Raw genomic sequence first — 15,132 nt, 5'->3', positions numbered from 1 at the left:
CCACTAGGCTCCTGATGGCTCATGCCTGTAATCCTAGCAATTCAGGAGGCTAAGACTGAAGATCTTGGTTCAAAGCCAGCTTGAGTAAGAAAGTTTGTAAGACTATCTCTGGTTAACCACCAAAAAGCCAGGAGTGGAGGTGGGGCTCAATTGGTAGAGTACTAGCCTTGAGCTAAGGGAGAATGTGAGGCCCTGAGTTCAAGCCTAAGTACTGGCACATGCACACATATACATGCAAAATTCCCATAAGTAGAGTGCTATGGGAAAGGCTTTACAGAGTCACTGTCACGTAGGTTTTCCTAGGCCTTTAAGGGATGGGGTAGGGTTTGAGAGCATTCCATACCGGAATGCTTCATGTATAAGACAGCTGGCGTGTAAATTATTGCAAGGCTTTGTGTGTGTGTGCACACATGTAACACACACGTGTGTCAGTACTGGAGCTTGAACTCAGAACCTTGGTATTGTCCCTTCACTTATATACTCAAGGCTAACATTCTACCACTTGAATCACAACTCTTTTTGCTGGTTAACTGGGGATGAGTCACAGACTTTCCTGCTTGAACTGGCTTTGAACAGTGATCCTCAGATCTCAGCCTCCTGAGCAGCTAGGATTACAGGTATGAGCCTCCAGCTTCCACCCCTTCTATCCAGTCTTAACTAGGAAGAGTATGATTTTGTTTCCTTTGTGTGGTCATTTTGCAGATGTCAGGAGAAAGATGTGTAATGCTGACTGCAACTGTGCTGTAGGTCTTGACTTTCTGATGTCAGCATGAAGAGTTGTGGGGGCTCACTGGTCTACCAGAGAGGCCTCAGAAAGCAGTGTGCACCATACTCAGTCTCCTCTCCCAAGGCCTGAGTCACTGCATGCTGGAGCAATTAGGATGTCCTAGGAAGGATGTGCTGAGAAAAAAAGCAGAGCGCCATGGACACAAACCATACCCCACTCTTAGGGGGCAGGTTAGCTGGGAAGGTCGCTGGGAAAGAAGAGTCGAGATCACTGTTTTAAAAGGTGATAGAAGACAGAATTCCAGGAATGAGGTAATATTCCATGTTGTACATGTTGCTAAAAAAGCCTTGAAAATCTGTTGTCTTCAGCAATTTAGCTGTTTATAGACTAGTGGAGGGAGGGGAAGGAGAAGTCACAAATAGTCAAGCACAGATGACTTTTTCAAGAACCTGCTGGTAAGGGAATGTCTGCTATGATGATAATATGCAGTAAATATTTGTAGAAAGAATGGCTGGGAAGGGAAGCAGAATTCTGCAGGAGCAGTTAGGCTTAAACAGTTTGCAAACTGTGGAAAAGAGCCAGAGGGAAGAGAGTTGTCCAGAAAAGACAGGAGCAACTGAGGGCAAACCTCTGCAGCACAGAGAACCATGAAGAGCAGATCTAGAATGTATCAGCATTGTTTCTAGTCATCTCACGAGGGAAATCTTTTTTTTTCCACCACAAAATTAAGAATGAGGCCCAAGAAATTGAGTCTGAAAAAGTAATTAGCATCACCTGAACAGTGGCAGCACCTTCTAATTTGATTTTGCTTTGTTTGTTGTCTTTAAAAAAAAAACAGTCTCAGTAATGTTGCCTAGGCTGGCCCTGAACTCATGGACAGAAGCAATTCTCTTGCCTCAGCCTCCTGAGGAGCTGGAACTATAGGTATGGCCACCATACCTGGCTCAATTTAGCTTCTTAGTGTTTCTTTCCTATTCAATCTTCTGTCTCTGTCTCTGTCTGTCTCTCTCTTTTGTGCCAGAACTGGGACTTGAACTCCAGTCCTGGGCCCTGTCCCTTAGCTTTGAAGTACTTTTAGGCACTGAAGGAAAAGTTATTTCAAAGCCTGCCAATGATATCAATTGCTGCTGCACCATGAAATAGATCTTCATGATTTTAAGTTGATACTTAAAGCTAATTCTTGGTGATAACTCCTAATCGGAAGTTAGTATGAGTTACATCATAGCAATGTGGAATATTTGCTGGGTGCTGATGACTCATGCCTGTAATCCCAGCTGCTCAGGAGTCTGAGATTTGAGAATTGTAGTACAAAGCCAGCCTGGGCAGAAAAATCCCCAAGATTCTGATCTCCAGTTAACCAGCAAAAAGCCAGAAGCAGAGGTGTGGCTCAAGTGGAAGAGGTCAGCCTCCGGGGGGGAAAAAAAGCCAAGCAAAAGTGAGTTTAAGTCCCACTTACTAAGTAAATAAATATTAAAAAATACAGACATACCCTTAAAGAGTCATAAAATAAATGGAAAAATAAACCCTGATAAAGCCCAGCCAAATCTCCTTTTCACCTTCATGGAATACGGCCTCTTCTGCTGGAGAAGATTCATGGTCATTCTGAGCTGTTGCGAGTATGGATTTCCCACCTCCGGAAGCAGGGTCTACAGTGAAGAAAATCACAGTTTCAGTTCACTTTCGAGGATGACATAGAAGACGTGACGTGAGAGAACATCAGATGTATCCTTCGAGTACTGGAGGCGACGGGCTTAATTCACTTACCTGAAAACAAAATATGGAAAACTCTGAACTTAAAATTACTTTTTTGGGGGCACACATTCCCACTGATGAAATCATTTTCTCTATCTTTTGAAAATAGTTGTTTAAAAAAAAAAAAAACAACCAAACCCTCCTGTGGAATGTGACAGATGTGTGTGGCTGCGGTGGCCTGTCGGATGTGATGGTTTATCTCAAGGACGCCTTTGGAGCCTGCTGATGCTGAAGCCCTTCCCAGGGTCTGTGCTTTAGGGTTGCATGTCCAAGTAAAAAACGTGCTGTATCTCCTCATTGCCTTGTTTGGGTCCAACATGAAAAAACAAACTACCAAACTGCTTATTTTTCAAGGGGATGTGGTCTCTCATATTTCCCCCAAATCCGGTGAGTAGTTTACAAAACAGTCTGGCTGCACACGGCTGCAGGAGCCACTTCCTGGCTGGCAGGGTCAGATGTTCCCCGCGACTCCCTGCACGAGGGATGAGATCCAACACCACACATTCTTCAGGGAGCCACACAAGAGGGAGTCAGGATGCGGGCCTGGAACAGCTCTGAGCCTCAGGAAAAGAATACAGCCCACTGTGTTCGAGAGGCTTCATCATGCACATTCATACTTTCTCCTCTGTGTAGTCTTGGACGTGTGTGTGTGTGTGTGTGTGTGTGTGTGTGTGTGTGTGTGTGTGGTTACTAAGGTTTGTATTCAAGGCCTCCGGCTTGCTTACCTTTTTTTTCCTTAACATTTTTAAACTCTAGTTTTATTGGTATTATTAAGGTGTTGTACAAAGTGGCTTGCCTTGCTCGTGGCTGGTGCTCTACCGCATGAGCCGCGGCCCCAGTCACTGATGGGTCCTTTATTTTCAGCAAATAAAGTACTCTTGATGTACATGCATCAATGTGCTAGCTTCTTTGGAAAAGAATGTTTTTAATTTTGTTTCTTTTTTTGAAGAAAGTGCAGATGTTTACATAAACATAAAGGACACAAAGTCCTTGCCCATGGAATTTTAATTCTGGTTCTCTCTTTAAGAATTTCATTTCTGGGGCTGGGGATATAGCCTAGTGGCAAGAGTGCCTGCCTCGGATACACGAGGCCCTAGGTTCGATTCCCCAGCACCACATATACAGAAAACGGCCAGAAGCCGCGCTGTGGCTCAAGTGGCAGAGTGCTAGCCTTGAGCGAGAAGAAGCCAGGGACAGTGCTCAGGCCCTGAGTCCAAGGCCCAGGACTGGCCAAAAAAAAAAGAATTTCATTTCTAACAATGCCTTAATTTCTCCTATGTGCAGGCATCTTACTGTTCCGAGATCTTCGTCTTAATCCTAAAGCGAGTCTCCATGGACTATGTGCACCTGGATTCCTTTCAAAACATTTTTATGGCATTCGTAATGGTCCGCAGCTAGCTCTGAACTGACCACCAGCCTATCTTTGGAGCTTTAAACTTTATTCCTACTGCTTTCTACAAGAGATTACAGGTTCCCTAAATTATACACTCACACTCAAAATTAGACAGAACACCTGGAATTAGCCATCCTGCCAGGACTTCAGGGAAGAATTCCCCAGACTCCACCACCGTGCAGAGCAACAGCCCTGCCACGCCAGCCACAGTGCGACATACAGGCGGGTACATCTGCAACCAATGTCAGCCCCCAACGTAACATGGCTGGGGGTCCTAAAATGTTTTTAAAAATTGGCATTTTGTGTTCATTTCCACACCCAACCCACACTGTCTTTTGTTGTGATTACAATTAAAGGGCCTATCATCTGTTCTCATAACTGTCTTGTCTTGTGTTAATCTGATTTGAGTCTCTAGCCCAACATGGATGCTTGCATCTCGTCGGCATTCAGAATAAGCTGGGGCTGAGGAAGCAAGTCCAGGCCCGCCTTTACCCAACTGCCTGCAACAACTCAGCTCTGGGCCTTCCTTGGCTCAGCTACAAAAGCTTGACAACAGGCAATGGAAATGAGGGTTTTTTTCTTTGCTGTTATTTTGTTGTCTTGTCTTTTTGTCTTGTTTGTTTGTTCATCTGTCTTTGAGAAGGTAAAGGGGACACAGAAATGGAGGGAGGGAAAAGTGAACAAATGCAGCAGTGGTACTCACTAGAGACTATGTGGAAAAATGAACTATACAACTTATAGATAGTAGTGATGAGAGGGAAAAACTAGGAGTTAGAGAAGAAGTAACATTGTCCAGAAAGAAATGTACTACTCATTACCTGACTTATGTAACTGTAACCCCTCTGTACATCACCTTTATAATAATACAAAATAAAAATTAAGTTAAGGGCTGGGAATATGGCCTAGTGGCAAGAGTGCTTGCCTCATATACATGAAGCCCTGGGTTCAATTCCCCAGCACGACGTGTATAGAAAATGGCCAGAAGTGGTGTTGTGGCTCAAGTGGCAGAGTGCTAGCCTTGAGCAAAAAGAAGCCAGAGACAGTGCTCAGGTCCTGAGTCCAAGGCCGAGGACTGGCAAAAAAAAAAAAAATTAAATTAATAAGTTGCTCAAATTTCCCAAATTGTCAGCCAAAATACCCATTTTTGTCAAGATAAGTATCTTGATTGTCACAGTGATGGAAACCTGATTACTAAAAATGTCTAAAATTTTAATTTAAAATATAGGTGCCATATCTGCTTTACTTATTTGCTAGGAGAACAAAATGACAGGTATGACTACCATACAGCAAGTGATCGTAAAGCACCAGCAATTCCTGCTCAAATCATATAGTGTGGTTAATTCTTTTTGTAAATAATTGTCTTTTTTTTTTTCTTGTCAGTTGTGGGGCTTGACCTTGTGGACTGGGCGCTGTCCCTGAGCTCTTTCACTCAAGGCTAGTGCTCTACCTCTTTGAGCCACAGTGCAATTTCCTGTAAATAATTGTGTATCAGCTCTTATTCATCAAAATCTGGTTTTGCTCATACAGAATTACTTGCTCTATTACTTTTTTTCTTTGTAATATTAAAGTACACAGGAAATTTATTTAGGAATGTATCTTTTGTATACATCTCACAAAACAATGCCAAAATACATACCATATCTGTGTTGACATGTGCAAAAGATGGCACATTAAATATCGCCTGGATCAGCTCAGGCGGGCTGCTCACGCCCAGCCAGAGGAACATGTGCAGACCATTAGCCAACAGGAAGATGCCTTCCTCCGAAAGGCGGGACTCTGAGCAGCGGACCGGGGCGGGTAGCGCTGTGTTCTTCACATCTAACGTGTGCTGTGTGGACAGACAGAAGAGAGTTCCAACCCTCTTCCTCCTCTTCTTTATTCTTCCCCTCCCTTCCTTTCCTCTTTCCCTCCTATGCACACTTAACCAGTATCTACTCAAGGTCAGATATTGCCCTAGTTATTATCTGGCTGGAAGAAAAGAGCATAAAAAGTAGAAAAATAAGCTCAGCTACTCAGAAGGGTGAGATCTGAGAATCTTCAAAGCCAACGCAGGCAGGAAAATCTGTGGGACTTATCTCTAATACACTACTCAAAGCCAGAAGTAGAGCCATGGCTCAAGTTTTGAGTGCTAGCCTTGCACAACAACAACAACAACAAAAAGCTCAAGGACCAGCACACAAGTACCAAAAAAAGTGTAAAATGTATACAAGTCTGGACAGTTATATTTAATAACTTTTCAGAGTTGGGTGCCAATGGCTCATACCTGTAATCTTAGCTAGTCAGGAAGCCAAACTCTGGAAGACTGTGGTTCAAAGTTTAAAGTTTGTGAAACTCTAACTACAAAATAACCAGCAAAAAGCAGGGCAGGAGGCATGGCACAAGTGGTAGAGTGACAGCCAAGTGACTACCCTAAGCGAACCTGAGTTTCTGAGTTCTAATCTCAGTATTGTCAAAACAAAACAACCTATGCAGAACCAACAGAAAAGTGGGAGTGGAAGTGTATTGGTAGTGAGAGAGGAATGTTAGAATTTTAATTGGGGCAGTCCAGGCAGTAACTTCTGAGTAAAGATTGAGGCAAGAAAATAAGTTTTCTTTAATGTTGTAGAGTTCCCTCCCTCGTTCCCTCCCTTTCTTTTTTTGTTTTGTGGGCTACGGGTTGGTAGAGCTCTTTTGCTCAAGGCTAGGACTCTACCACTTTGAGCCACAGCATCATTTAGTTTTCTGGTAGTTAACTGGAGATAAGAGTCTCATGGCTTTCCTGCCTAGGCTAGCTTTGAACCACAGTCCTCACTCAGATCTCAACTTCCTAAGTAGCTAGGATTACAGGTGTGAACCACCAGCACCCAGCTTTGCTGTGGAGTTCTTTAACGATTGCCACTTAGGTGATTCCAAGTTATCTGCAGATTTCGCAGTGTGCCTTTTCAGTTGAAGATGACTGAGTTGAGAAGGAGCCAGGCAAGCCACCCAGCTGAGCTGTTCAGAGAAATCTGGACTCCTCCTAACTCCCTTGCTCTGTGCTGTGCACAGATTCTGAAAGCCATTTGTAATTTTGAGTTTCTTCCAAAAGGTTTGCACACATATCCATGTGTGCAAAAAAACAAAAAATGCAATCCCTTTTTCGACTGTGCTAGGAAGTGCAAGTGTGACAGGCCGCTCGCTTACGATGGGCAGCAACTGCGGGTAGAAGAAGAGCTGGGAGTCTGCCACTGCCATGGCCATGACCAGCTGCCTCTGGTACGCCCGCTCGTCCGTGGAGATCTCTGGGCGGCTGAGCAGCACACAGTTCTTCAACAAGCAGTTCATGTACACCGGGAACACCTTCATGGATTCCGGCAGAATCAGCTGGAAGAGAAAGGCAGGTGTTCAGCTGGACTTTGGCAAGGAAGACCCCCAAGTTCCCAGGTGTAAGGAAGAATCATTTGCTTTGGAAGTTGTGTAGATTAAAGGCACGCATTTCTCCACCATCACTCTGGTTCAATAATGATATGCTATGAAATGCCGAAGACCACCTGACAGTTCATAACATTCTGGATAATAGTCTATCAACAACTATCTGTAGATACAATAATCAAGTCTGACTGACCACAGTGACTACCTTCCTTCTAATAGGATGGGTCACCAGTAAACAAGGAAATAAAAATTAAAAATATGCAAAAGGGCATGTTTGTATATGCATAATGCCAATTTGTACATAAAGGCCTGAAATATCTGCCCCATATGTCCATGATTTCTTTGTAGATATCTGTCTTTTAAAGTGATGGCTGTAATCCTAAACTACTCAGGAGGCTAGGGCCTGAGGATTGAGGTTCAAAGCCAGCCTGAGCAGGAAAGTCCATGAGACTTTCATCTCCAATGAAGCAACAAAAAAGCCAGAAATGGAGCTATGGCTCAAGTGGCAGAGTCCTAGCCTTGAGCAAAAACAGTTCAAGGCCCCAAGTTCAAAGCCCAGGACTAGAAATATTAAAAAAAAAACAAAACAAAAAAAACAGAACCTACTCTGAGAAGAAACTCTCCCTTCGGGCTCTATTAAGACTTATTTTTTGTCTCAAAAATTGTTATTATAAAAGTGATGTACAGAAGAGTTACAGTTACATAAGTCAAGTAAAAGTATATTTCTTTCTGGGCAATGCCACTCCTTCTCTCGCTCTCTCCCATTTTTTCCCTCCTGCCCCCACCCAGAGTAGTACAGTTCATTTTCCACAGTGTCTGGTGAGTATCACTGCTGCATTTGTTCACCTTTTATTTCTGTGCCCATTTCTGTGCCCCCCCTTTTGCCCTCCCAAAGACAGATAAATGAACAAACAAGACAAAAAGACAAGACAGCAAAAACAACCAAAATGAAAACCTCATTTCCCTTTCCTAGGATGCATTTCAATAATAAATAAAGTAAATATTATTTTATATGATCAGAGGCACACAGGCATCATGCCTTTGTGTTTCTCCCCTGCTTCATCTTACATCTTTCACATTACAGGTCTCTTCTCATGATCTAAATAAGGAACATATTCTAACAGACTCAGGCACATGTGATCCTCCTTTGTGGTTTCTTTCAAAGCACCAAAGACAGTTTTAACATTTTTCTCTACTAGAAAACATTTCCCTTGTGATAATTATTTCTCTAGCACAAACATTTCTACTCAGCAGCACATGAGACTGAGTTGCTTCCTCAGCCAAGGAAAGCTGCCATCAAAACACATAGGAGTCCCAGTCATGTTTCAGAGCCATGTCCGCCAGCACTATTCCTGGACATCACACACTAAGAAAGTTGCTAGAAAGTTCTTAAGCACTAAGAAAGTTCCTAGATCCACAAATAGAAGTATATATGTACTGTTGTTGTTTTTCCATACTATTGGTGAATATCACAGATTTCTTCTGATTAAAACAGGCCACATTAAGAAAGTTAACTGGGCATCAGTGGTTCATGCCTGTTATCCTAGCTACTCAGAAGGTTGAGGATCCAAGTCTGAATCCAGCTGGTGCAGAATTTTCTGGAGATGGCCTACAATTAACCAGCAAAAAGAAAAGCTGGACTGGTGGGATGGCTCAAGTGTAGAGGACAAGCTGTGAGCCAAAATGCTGATTGAGAGTACAAGGCCTGGCTGGGAATGTGGCTTAGTGGTAGAGTGCTTGCTGAGCATGCATAAAGCCCTAAGGTTTGATTCCTCAGTACCTCATAAACAGAAAAAGCCAGGGATGGCGCTGTGGCTCATGTGGTAGAGAGTGCAAGGCCCTGTGACGAAGCTCCAGTACTGGCACACACACAAAATTCCCTGGCATGCCTGTGCTCTTCCTATTTATGTCCCCCTGGGCTGTCAGATGGCAGATGTGCCTCCAAATAATAGTAACAATAACAGTAAGTGGGCACTGTGCTCAGCCATTGGGTGAGATGGAGTATCACAAACTTTCTTTTGCCCTACAAGTTTTTTAGGGGCCCTCAAGTTGTGATCCCCCAATCTCTTCCTCCCAAACACTATGCCTAGCTAAACTTTGTCATGTTTAAAGACATTCACTTGTTAAGAATGTACTGAACATGTACTGATGGAGGAAGAAAAATTTCACTGTACGAACAGGGATAATCTCTCTTTCAGAGAATACAGACATCATAATATTTTTTACGTCAGGATAACTAAACTATTAAACAGATGGTATAACAGTAGGGAAAATGCTTTTAAACTGATAAAGTCTTTTTCTCCCTTCATTAGAGTTTTCACTTGTGGTCTTTGAGCCCAACATTCTAACATTAACAAATGAGTTTGCAGAGAACACTAACTGTACCTATTCATCTCATCCCTTGCAGAAGTGAGACACTGCAGATGGAAAACTGTCTTCCCAGAGGCCCAAGACAAACCATAAAGCCTGGGCTCTGTCCAGGTGAGACTGCTGGTAGCGCTCACGGGCTTCACCCAACGTCAACAAGCACAGTAAGCAATAGTTCACTGAACACTCACATTTACTATAGGGGAACATCTGAATAATAATGAGTGTCAAAACCTCAAATATAGCCAACAATTGCTAATACAATTCTCAGCATGGGAGATGAAATGTATAGGCAATCACTTTGAGCCACACAAAAGGAACTTTTAGGGAAAGTCTAATCTCAATATGCCTTTGTTTTCCTTCTGGAACACAGATTATGAGTTTGGATCCAGAATTTATCAGCTTTGTTTTTCTGGCTAAAGGTTTCCTCGCAGGGGTGCTTTCAGACATCCTGTCAGTAACCACTTTGACAACGAATGAACTACAAGATGTGCCCATCTCTGGCTCACTCTTTGCTTTTTCAGTTAAACTTTTATGGCCAAATGTTTAAGACACAACTATGAGAAATAGCTAACTATTGGACTAGGGAAGAACGTAAACAAGAGAACAAATGTAAAAACAAACATGGATTTGAGGGTGGATTCTGTTGTGTGGTAAAGCATCTAAATGAGGGTTATTTAAGTGATTTTCTAAAATTTCTGCTAGCTACTCAGAAGGCTGACATATGAGGACTGAAGATCAAAGCTAGAGCCCAGGCAGACATATCCAAGAGACCTGTGTATACAAATATAACTGGAAAAAAGCCAGAATGATAGAGTGACAGCCTTGAGCGAAAGAAAAGAATTTCCAGAGATATATTTTTTTCAAAATTCTTCATACCTGTAACTTCTCAGTATGAGCAGCTAACATATGTTTATAAATTATATTTTAATAACATACATTATTACTGCCATCAGTGATGACATTGTTAATATGCTTACACATATTTTAGCATACATATTTCACACAAAAATATCCATCTTGATACATTCTTTCATTTATACATAATGTTGAGATTATCAGCTGGATGTATATACACATTTCAGGTCTGACATTCTGTAAAGCCCAGCTTTTCAATGTTGATTATATATAAATAAATATATATATACTTCAATCCCACCCCCTCCCCATTGTATTCTCAGTCTTCCTGGCTGTAGGCTTTCCTACCAGCATCTAAGTGCCCACAGCATCATTGTCTTCCGTAGCTCAAGCTGAAAGATCACGTGTGTTTTATACTTCACCGTCTAAGCACCATAGGTAGCTTACCTGGCTCACTGCCAAGGGGCTTGCACAATTCTTCCGGTAACACGCCAACATATGGGCTGTCTGATTAACGAGGATTTCCCGGATCACCTTCAGAGGCTGGTGTAAAACTGCTTTAAAAGCTATGTGCACACAACCATGAACAAAAAAGAAAGGACATCAAAGTCTTAGAAACTGATCTCTTCAAATAAGAGAAAAGAGCAAATGACTGTTTATCTTAGATCACCTAGCAAGGAGAGCAGCATTTGAAAGCTATATGCCAATGGCTCTCTCTCCACCAAAGAATAGCCAATGGAAGACGATGGCTCCCTAGAGCAAAAAGTTTTAGGTTGGTCTTCAGAATATTAGAATCAAAATTCTACACCCAGCAAAGAAAAAGGCCAGTTTGTCCTTTTTTTTTTTTTTGTCATGTGGAATTTTCTGGGCTGCTTGTGACTTCTTAACTGAGGTGTTTCAGAAGGAAAGACAAAGAAAAGACTCCCTGAAGACCCATTCTATTTCTTAGACTCATCAAAGTATGGATGGTCAAGGGTGTCCAGAGTCACCTGCCACTGGGATCTGTCATATACATCATAAAACCCTTCGCATCACCTTCCCTCATTTCAACCCAGACTCTCCACCAGGAAGAAAACCAGAGTCTGAGCAGCCTGGCCCTGTGCTGAATTTAGATGCTGTATTCATTGTCCTCTACTCTGGCTTTTTCGGGGGGGGGGGGTGTGGGTCTGTGGGTGTGTGGGTGGGTGTGTGTGTGTCCTGGCTCAGAGACTGAGTGCTGGCCCTGAGCACTCTACCACTTGAGCTACATACAGCTTTACTTCTGGCTTTTTTTGGTAGTTTTAATAGAGATAAAGAGTCTCACAGGCTTTCCTGCCTGGGTTGACTTCAAACCATGATCCTCAGATCTCGGCCCACTGAGTAGCTAGGATTATAGGTGTGAACCACCAGCACCCAGCTTAATAATTTTCTACCACACACTTGTACCACCATAGTAAGTTTCTAGGTACTGCCTCTAACCCACAAGTATTGACTGAGTTATGAAGCAAGGCTTACGGAACTGCAGGGTACAAGGTGTTACCTGACTTGGCAAAGAAGTTGATCAGGGCATCTGTCTCACAGCTCTTGTACAGATCAGCTAATTGGGAGCTGCAGTTTAACCCCAGGTTGTGAATCCGGAGTCGCCTTTGGCCACCGATGGTTGTGTAGAGCACAGCACACTGCAGAAGCAACAATGAGGCAGGGGCATTAGCATTCACACAACTAGCCATGCTAACTTGAGCTTATCAACATTTGCAGAACAGTGGGCTTAGATAAAAGTGCTCTCAAGTCTTCATGGCATTTTTTTTCCTATCCTTGTGAGCAACACTGATGAAGAGGGAATGAGGACCACACCTCATCTGCAGAGTTCTTATGTGCCATTGATGGGCGGTTCGCACCTTAGTATCTGCTCACATTTCCATTTTGCAGACCTCACTTAGCAAAGTTCAGGTCAGGAGCCTTCACAAATCATAGCACTACTCAAGGCTTGCCTCCTGTTAAGTATACAAACAGCTTTAATAATCTTCAACTTACTGCCTGCTTTTCTTCACTGTTCAAGGGTGATATCTGAAAATGATGCCTTTTGGTATATGTTTTTCCTTATTTTAACAGAAAAACTCCATGGTCCCTAGTTAATTTTACTCATTACAAAGCCAAATTCAATTCCATTTATAATACCATAATGTGCTTGACATGCTCTTATGGGCCCAACTGTGATTTCCCCCAGCCTTGTATGATGGAGTCCTGGTCCCCAGCACCTCAGACTATAGCTGGACTTGGGTGATAGCACCTTTAAAGAGGTAAAGTGACTCTAACAGGGCCCTGGGGGCAGGCCCCAACCCAATGTGCTTGTGTCTTTATCTGAGAAGGAACTTGAATAGAGGGAAGACTACACAGACACAGAAAGACAATGACATGCCAAGAGGAGAGTCCTAGTATAGATTCACGCTGGATGGCCCTCAGAAGTCTTTGATTTTGAATTTCCAGCCTCCAGAACTTTGAAAAGATAAAATTCTTTTTGTGGTACTTTGTTATGGGGACATCAGCCAACAGATGCATACCTGGCAGAAGTAAAAGGGTCCTAATGCAGAAAAAAGTCATTCCCACGAGTTTTCTGGGTTCCCTTGCAATGGCATGTGAATGCTCCGTCACATTGCAATGACATACAACTGTTACATCACATTTCAAAGACACATGCATGGTATATATCATATTGTACCATATATATACATGCATGAGATTGGGGGGGGGCATAATATGGTACTCTAATGACATTTTCACTTAAAGAGAGTTGGGGTGTGTGTGTGTGTGTGTGTGTGTGTGTGTCACTATAAGGTTATGAACTCAGAACCTGGGCACTCTTCCTTAGCTCTTTTGCTCAAGCCTGGCACTCTACCACTTTAGCCATAGCTCCATTTTGGGCCTTTTGCTGGTTAATGGAAAAGAAGTCTCATAGACTTTCTTGCCTGGGCTGGCTTTGAACCTTAATCTTCAGATCTCTGCCTCCTGAACAGGATTGCAGGCATAAGCGACTGGTACCCAGCTCAGAGTTAAAATTATTTTTAAATTATGACTTTATTGTTATTATAAAAATGATGTACAGGGGGACGACAATGACATGAGTTAGGTAAGGAGTACATTTCCTTTTATACAATGTCATTGCTTCCCTTGCTCTCTCCCATTAGGTTCTTTGTTTAATGAAGAAACTAGCACGTCTATTCAAATGGCTTGTGTCCCTGTCCCTACTCCTCTCTGCCCATCACACACTGAAAAGCCAAAGCTGAGAATCATCATTGAGTCACCTGGATCAAGGCCCCCGTGTCTTCGCTGAGCTTGTCATCGTGCTTGAACTCCACAGTCACTGCCTTGTCGCAGTCAATGGCTGCCATCTCCACGTCAGTCGTATTGTTCATAAAAATGGCACCAAAAAAATCAGTGGCTCTGAAACCTAAAGACAAAAATATAGGGTCCTCTGACTGTTACTGTTTTACTGTCTTTCTGTTGAATTTGAAAAGAAAAGCATGACTCCAATGATAACTAAACATGGTGCAGGTGGTGGTTACCTGTGCTGGTGCGAACTCGCATGATGGCATCGAAGCCTATTTTCTTTTCGATGTCGTTTCTGAGGTCCTTCAGAAACTGTTGGCTGTCCAAATGAATCTAAAAAAGAACATGCGATCAGTGAGCACTAGAGGGCAGCAGCATACTTCAAATAGCAGTGTGGGTGTGGGTGTAACCTGATTTAAAATAGTTCTTGTTTTTCATTCTAATTCAATATATTTATGTGCATAGCTTGTTTCTTTGGCTAAATAAATATAAATATATATATATAATATTATATACCTATCTTATCTATCTGTCATCTTTGGACAATGATTCTTTAAGGTTCCAAATGAAATCTCAGCTACATTTCATCGTTATAACGTTTGAAAGGGGGAAAAAAAAATCAATCATTTCAATTTTCCACTGTGAACATAGAATAAATTATCTACTCAAGGGTTTAGTGTCAGGGGTAAGGTTAACACCCAGTTCAATGAGTCTGAGGTCCTTTTATGTCACCACGGACAGAGCTCAGTGAAGCTAAGTGAGCCGGTATTTCACACGTGAAGTGGGTAGAAACCCTGCTTGGGGCCCTTTCCTTTCCTTTCTCTTTTTGGTGGTGGCTGTCAGTCCTGGAGACTGAACGCAGGGCTCAGCACTTCCCAGCAAGTCCTTTACCACTCAAGCTCACACCAGCACTTCACATTCATTTTGTTTTTAAGATAGGGTCATGCGCAGTGTGCTCTGGCAGGCTCCTACAGTCTCCACCTCCTGAACAGCTGGGATTACGGGTGCTCACCATCATGCCTGGACCATCGACTGGTTTTCTTCACACATCTGGTCTCACTTTACTGTTGAAAGCTATTCTCTGCAGGCAACACCAATGCAATGTGCACACGTGTGCAGGGCTGAGCTCAGAGCTGGCCCCGGAGAGTAAGCAAGTGAGCTGAGTGCGAGGCTTGTGCAGCAGCCCCTGGGACCGCACTGGTCAGGGCAGCTCTTTGAGTTCTCACCTACATGTGAGAGGCAGGGGAGAGGTGCACTATTCCATCTCCAGCTCCCAAACCCCCAGCACAAAGGGAGGCAACTCCAGTCTTGAAAACAGACTCAGTTCTACCTTGTAATA

The 15,132-nt window shown here is 42.9% G+C and overlaps 1 protein-coding gene across 2 annotated transcripts in view; it reads right to left on the bottom strand.

Moving 5' to 3' along the window:
* The window catches only part of Sec24d (SEC24 homolog D, COPII coat complex component), a 90,094-nt gene that overhangs the window by 1,009 nt on the left and 73,953 nt on the right, over positions 1–15,132 (bottom strand). For both annotated transcript variants that reach the window (XM_048333775.1, XM_048333776.1), the window contains exons 16-22: positions 14,030–14,126; positions 13,769–13,914; positions 12,007–12,145; positions 10,935–11,053; positions 7,035–7,214; positions 5,509–5,700; positions 2,284–2,373 (exon numbers count right to left, since the gene is read on the bottom strand). In XM_048333775.1, the coding sequence (XP_048189732.1) occupies positions 2,284–2,373; positions 5,509–5,700; positions 7,035–7,214; positions 10,935–11,053; positions 12,007–12,145; positions 13,769–13,914; positions 14,030–14,126 (963 nt within the window). The remainder of the gene's footprint in view (positions 1–2,283; positions 2,374–5,508; positions 5,701–7,034; positions 7,215–10,934; positions 11,054–12,006; positions 12,146–13,768; positions 13,915–14,029; positions 14,127–15,132) is intronic.

This window comes from Perognathus longimembris, chromosome 24 (genome assembly GCF_023159225.1).
Source record: "Perognathus longimembris pacificus isolate PPM17 chromosome 24, ASM2315922v1, whole genome shotgun sequence".
Lineage (NCBI taxonomy): Eukaryota > Metazoa > Chordata > Mammalia > Rodentia > Heteromyidae > Perognathus > Perognathus longimembris.
This window is presented reverse-complemented; position numbering and strand designations above follow the sequence as displayed.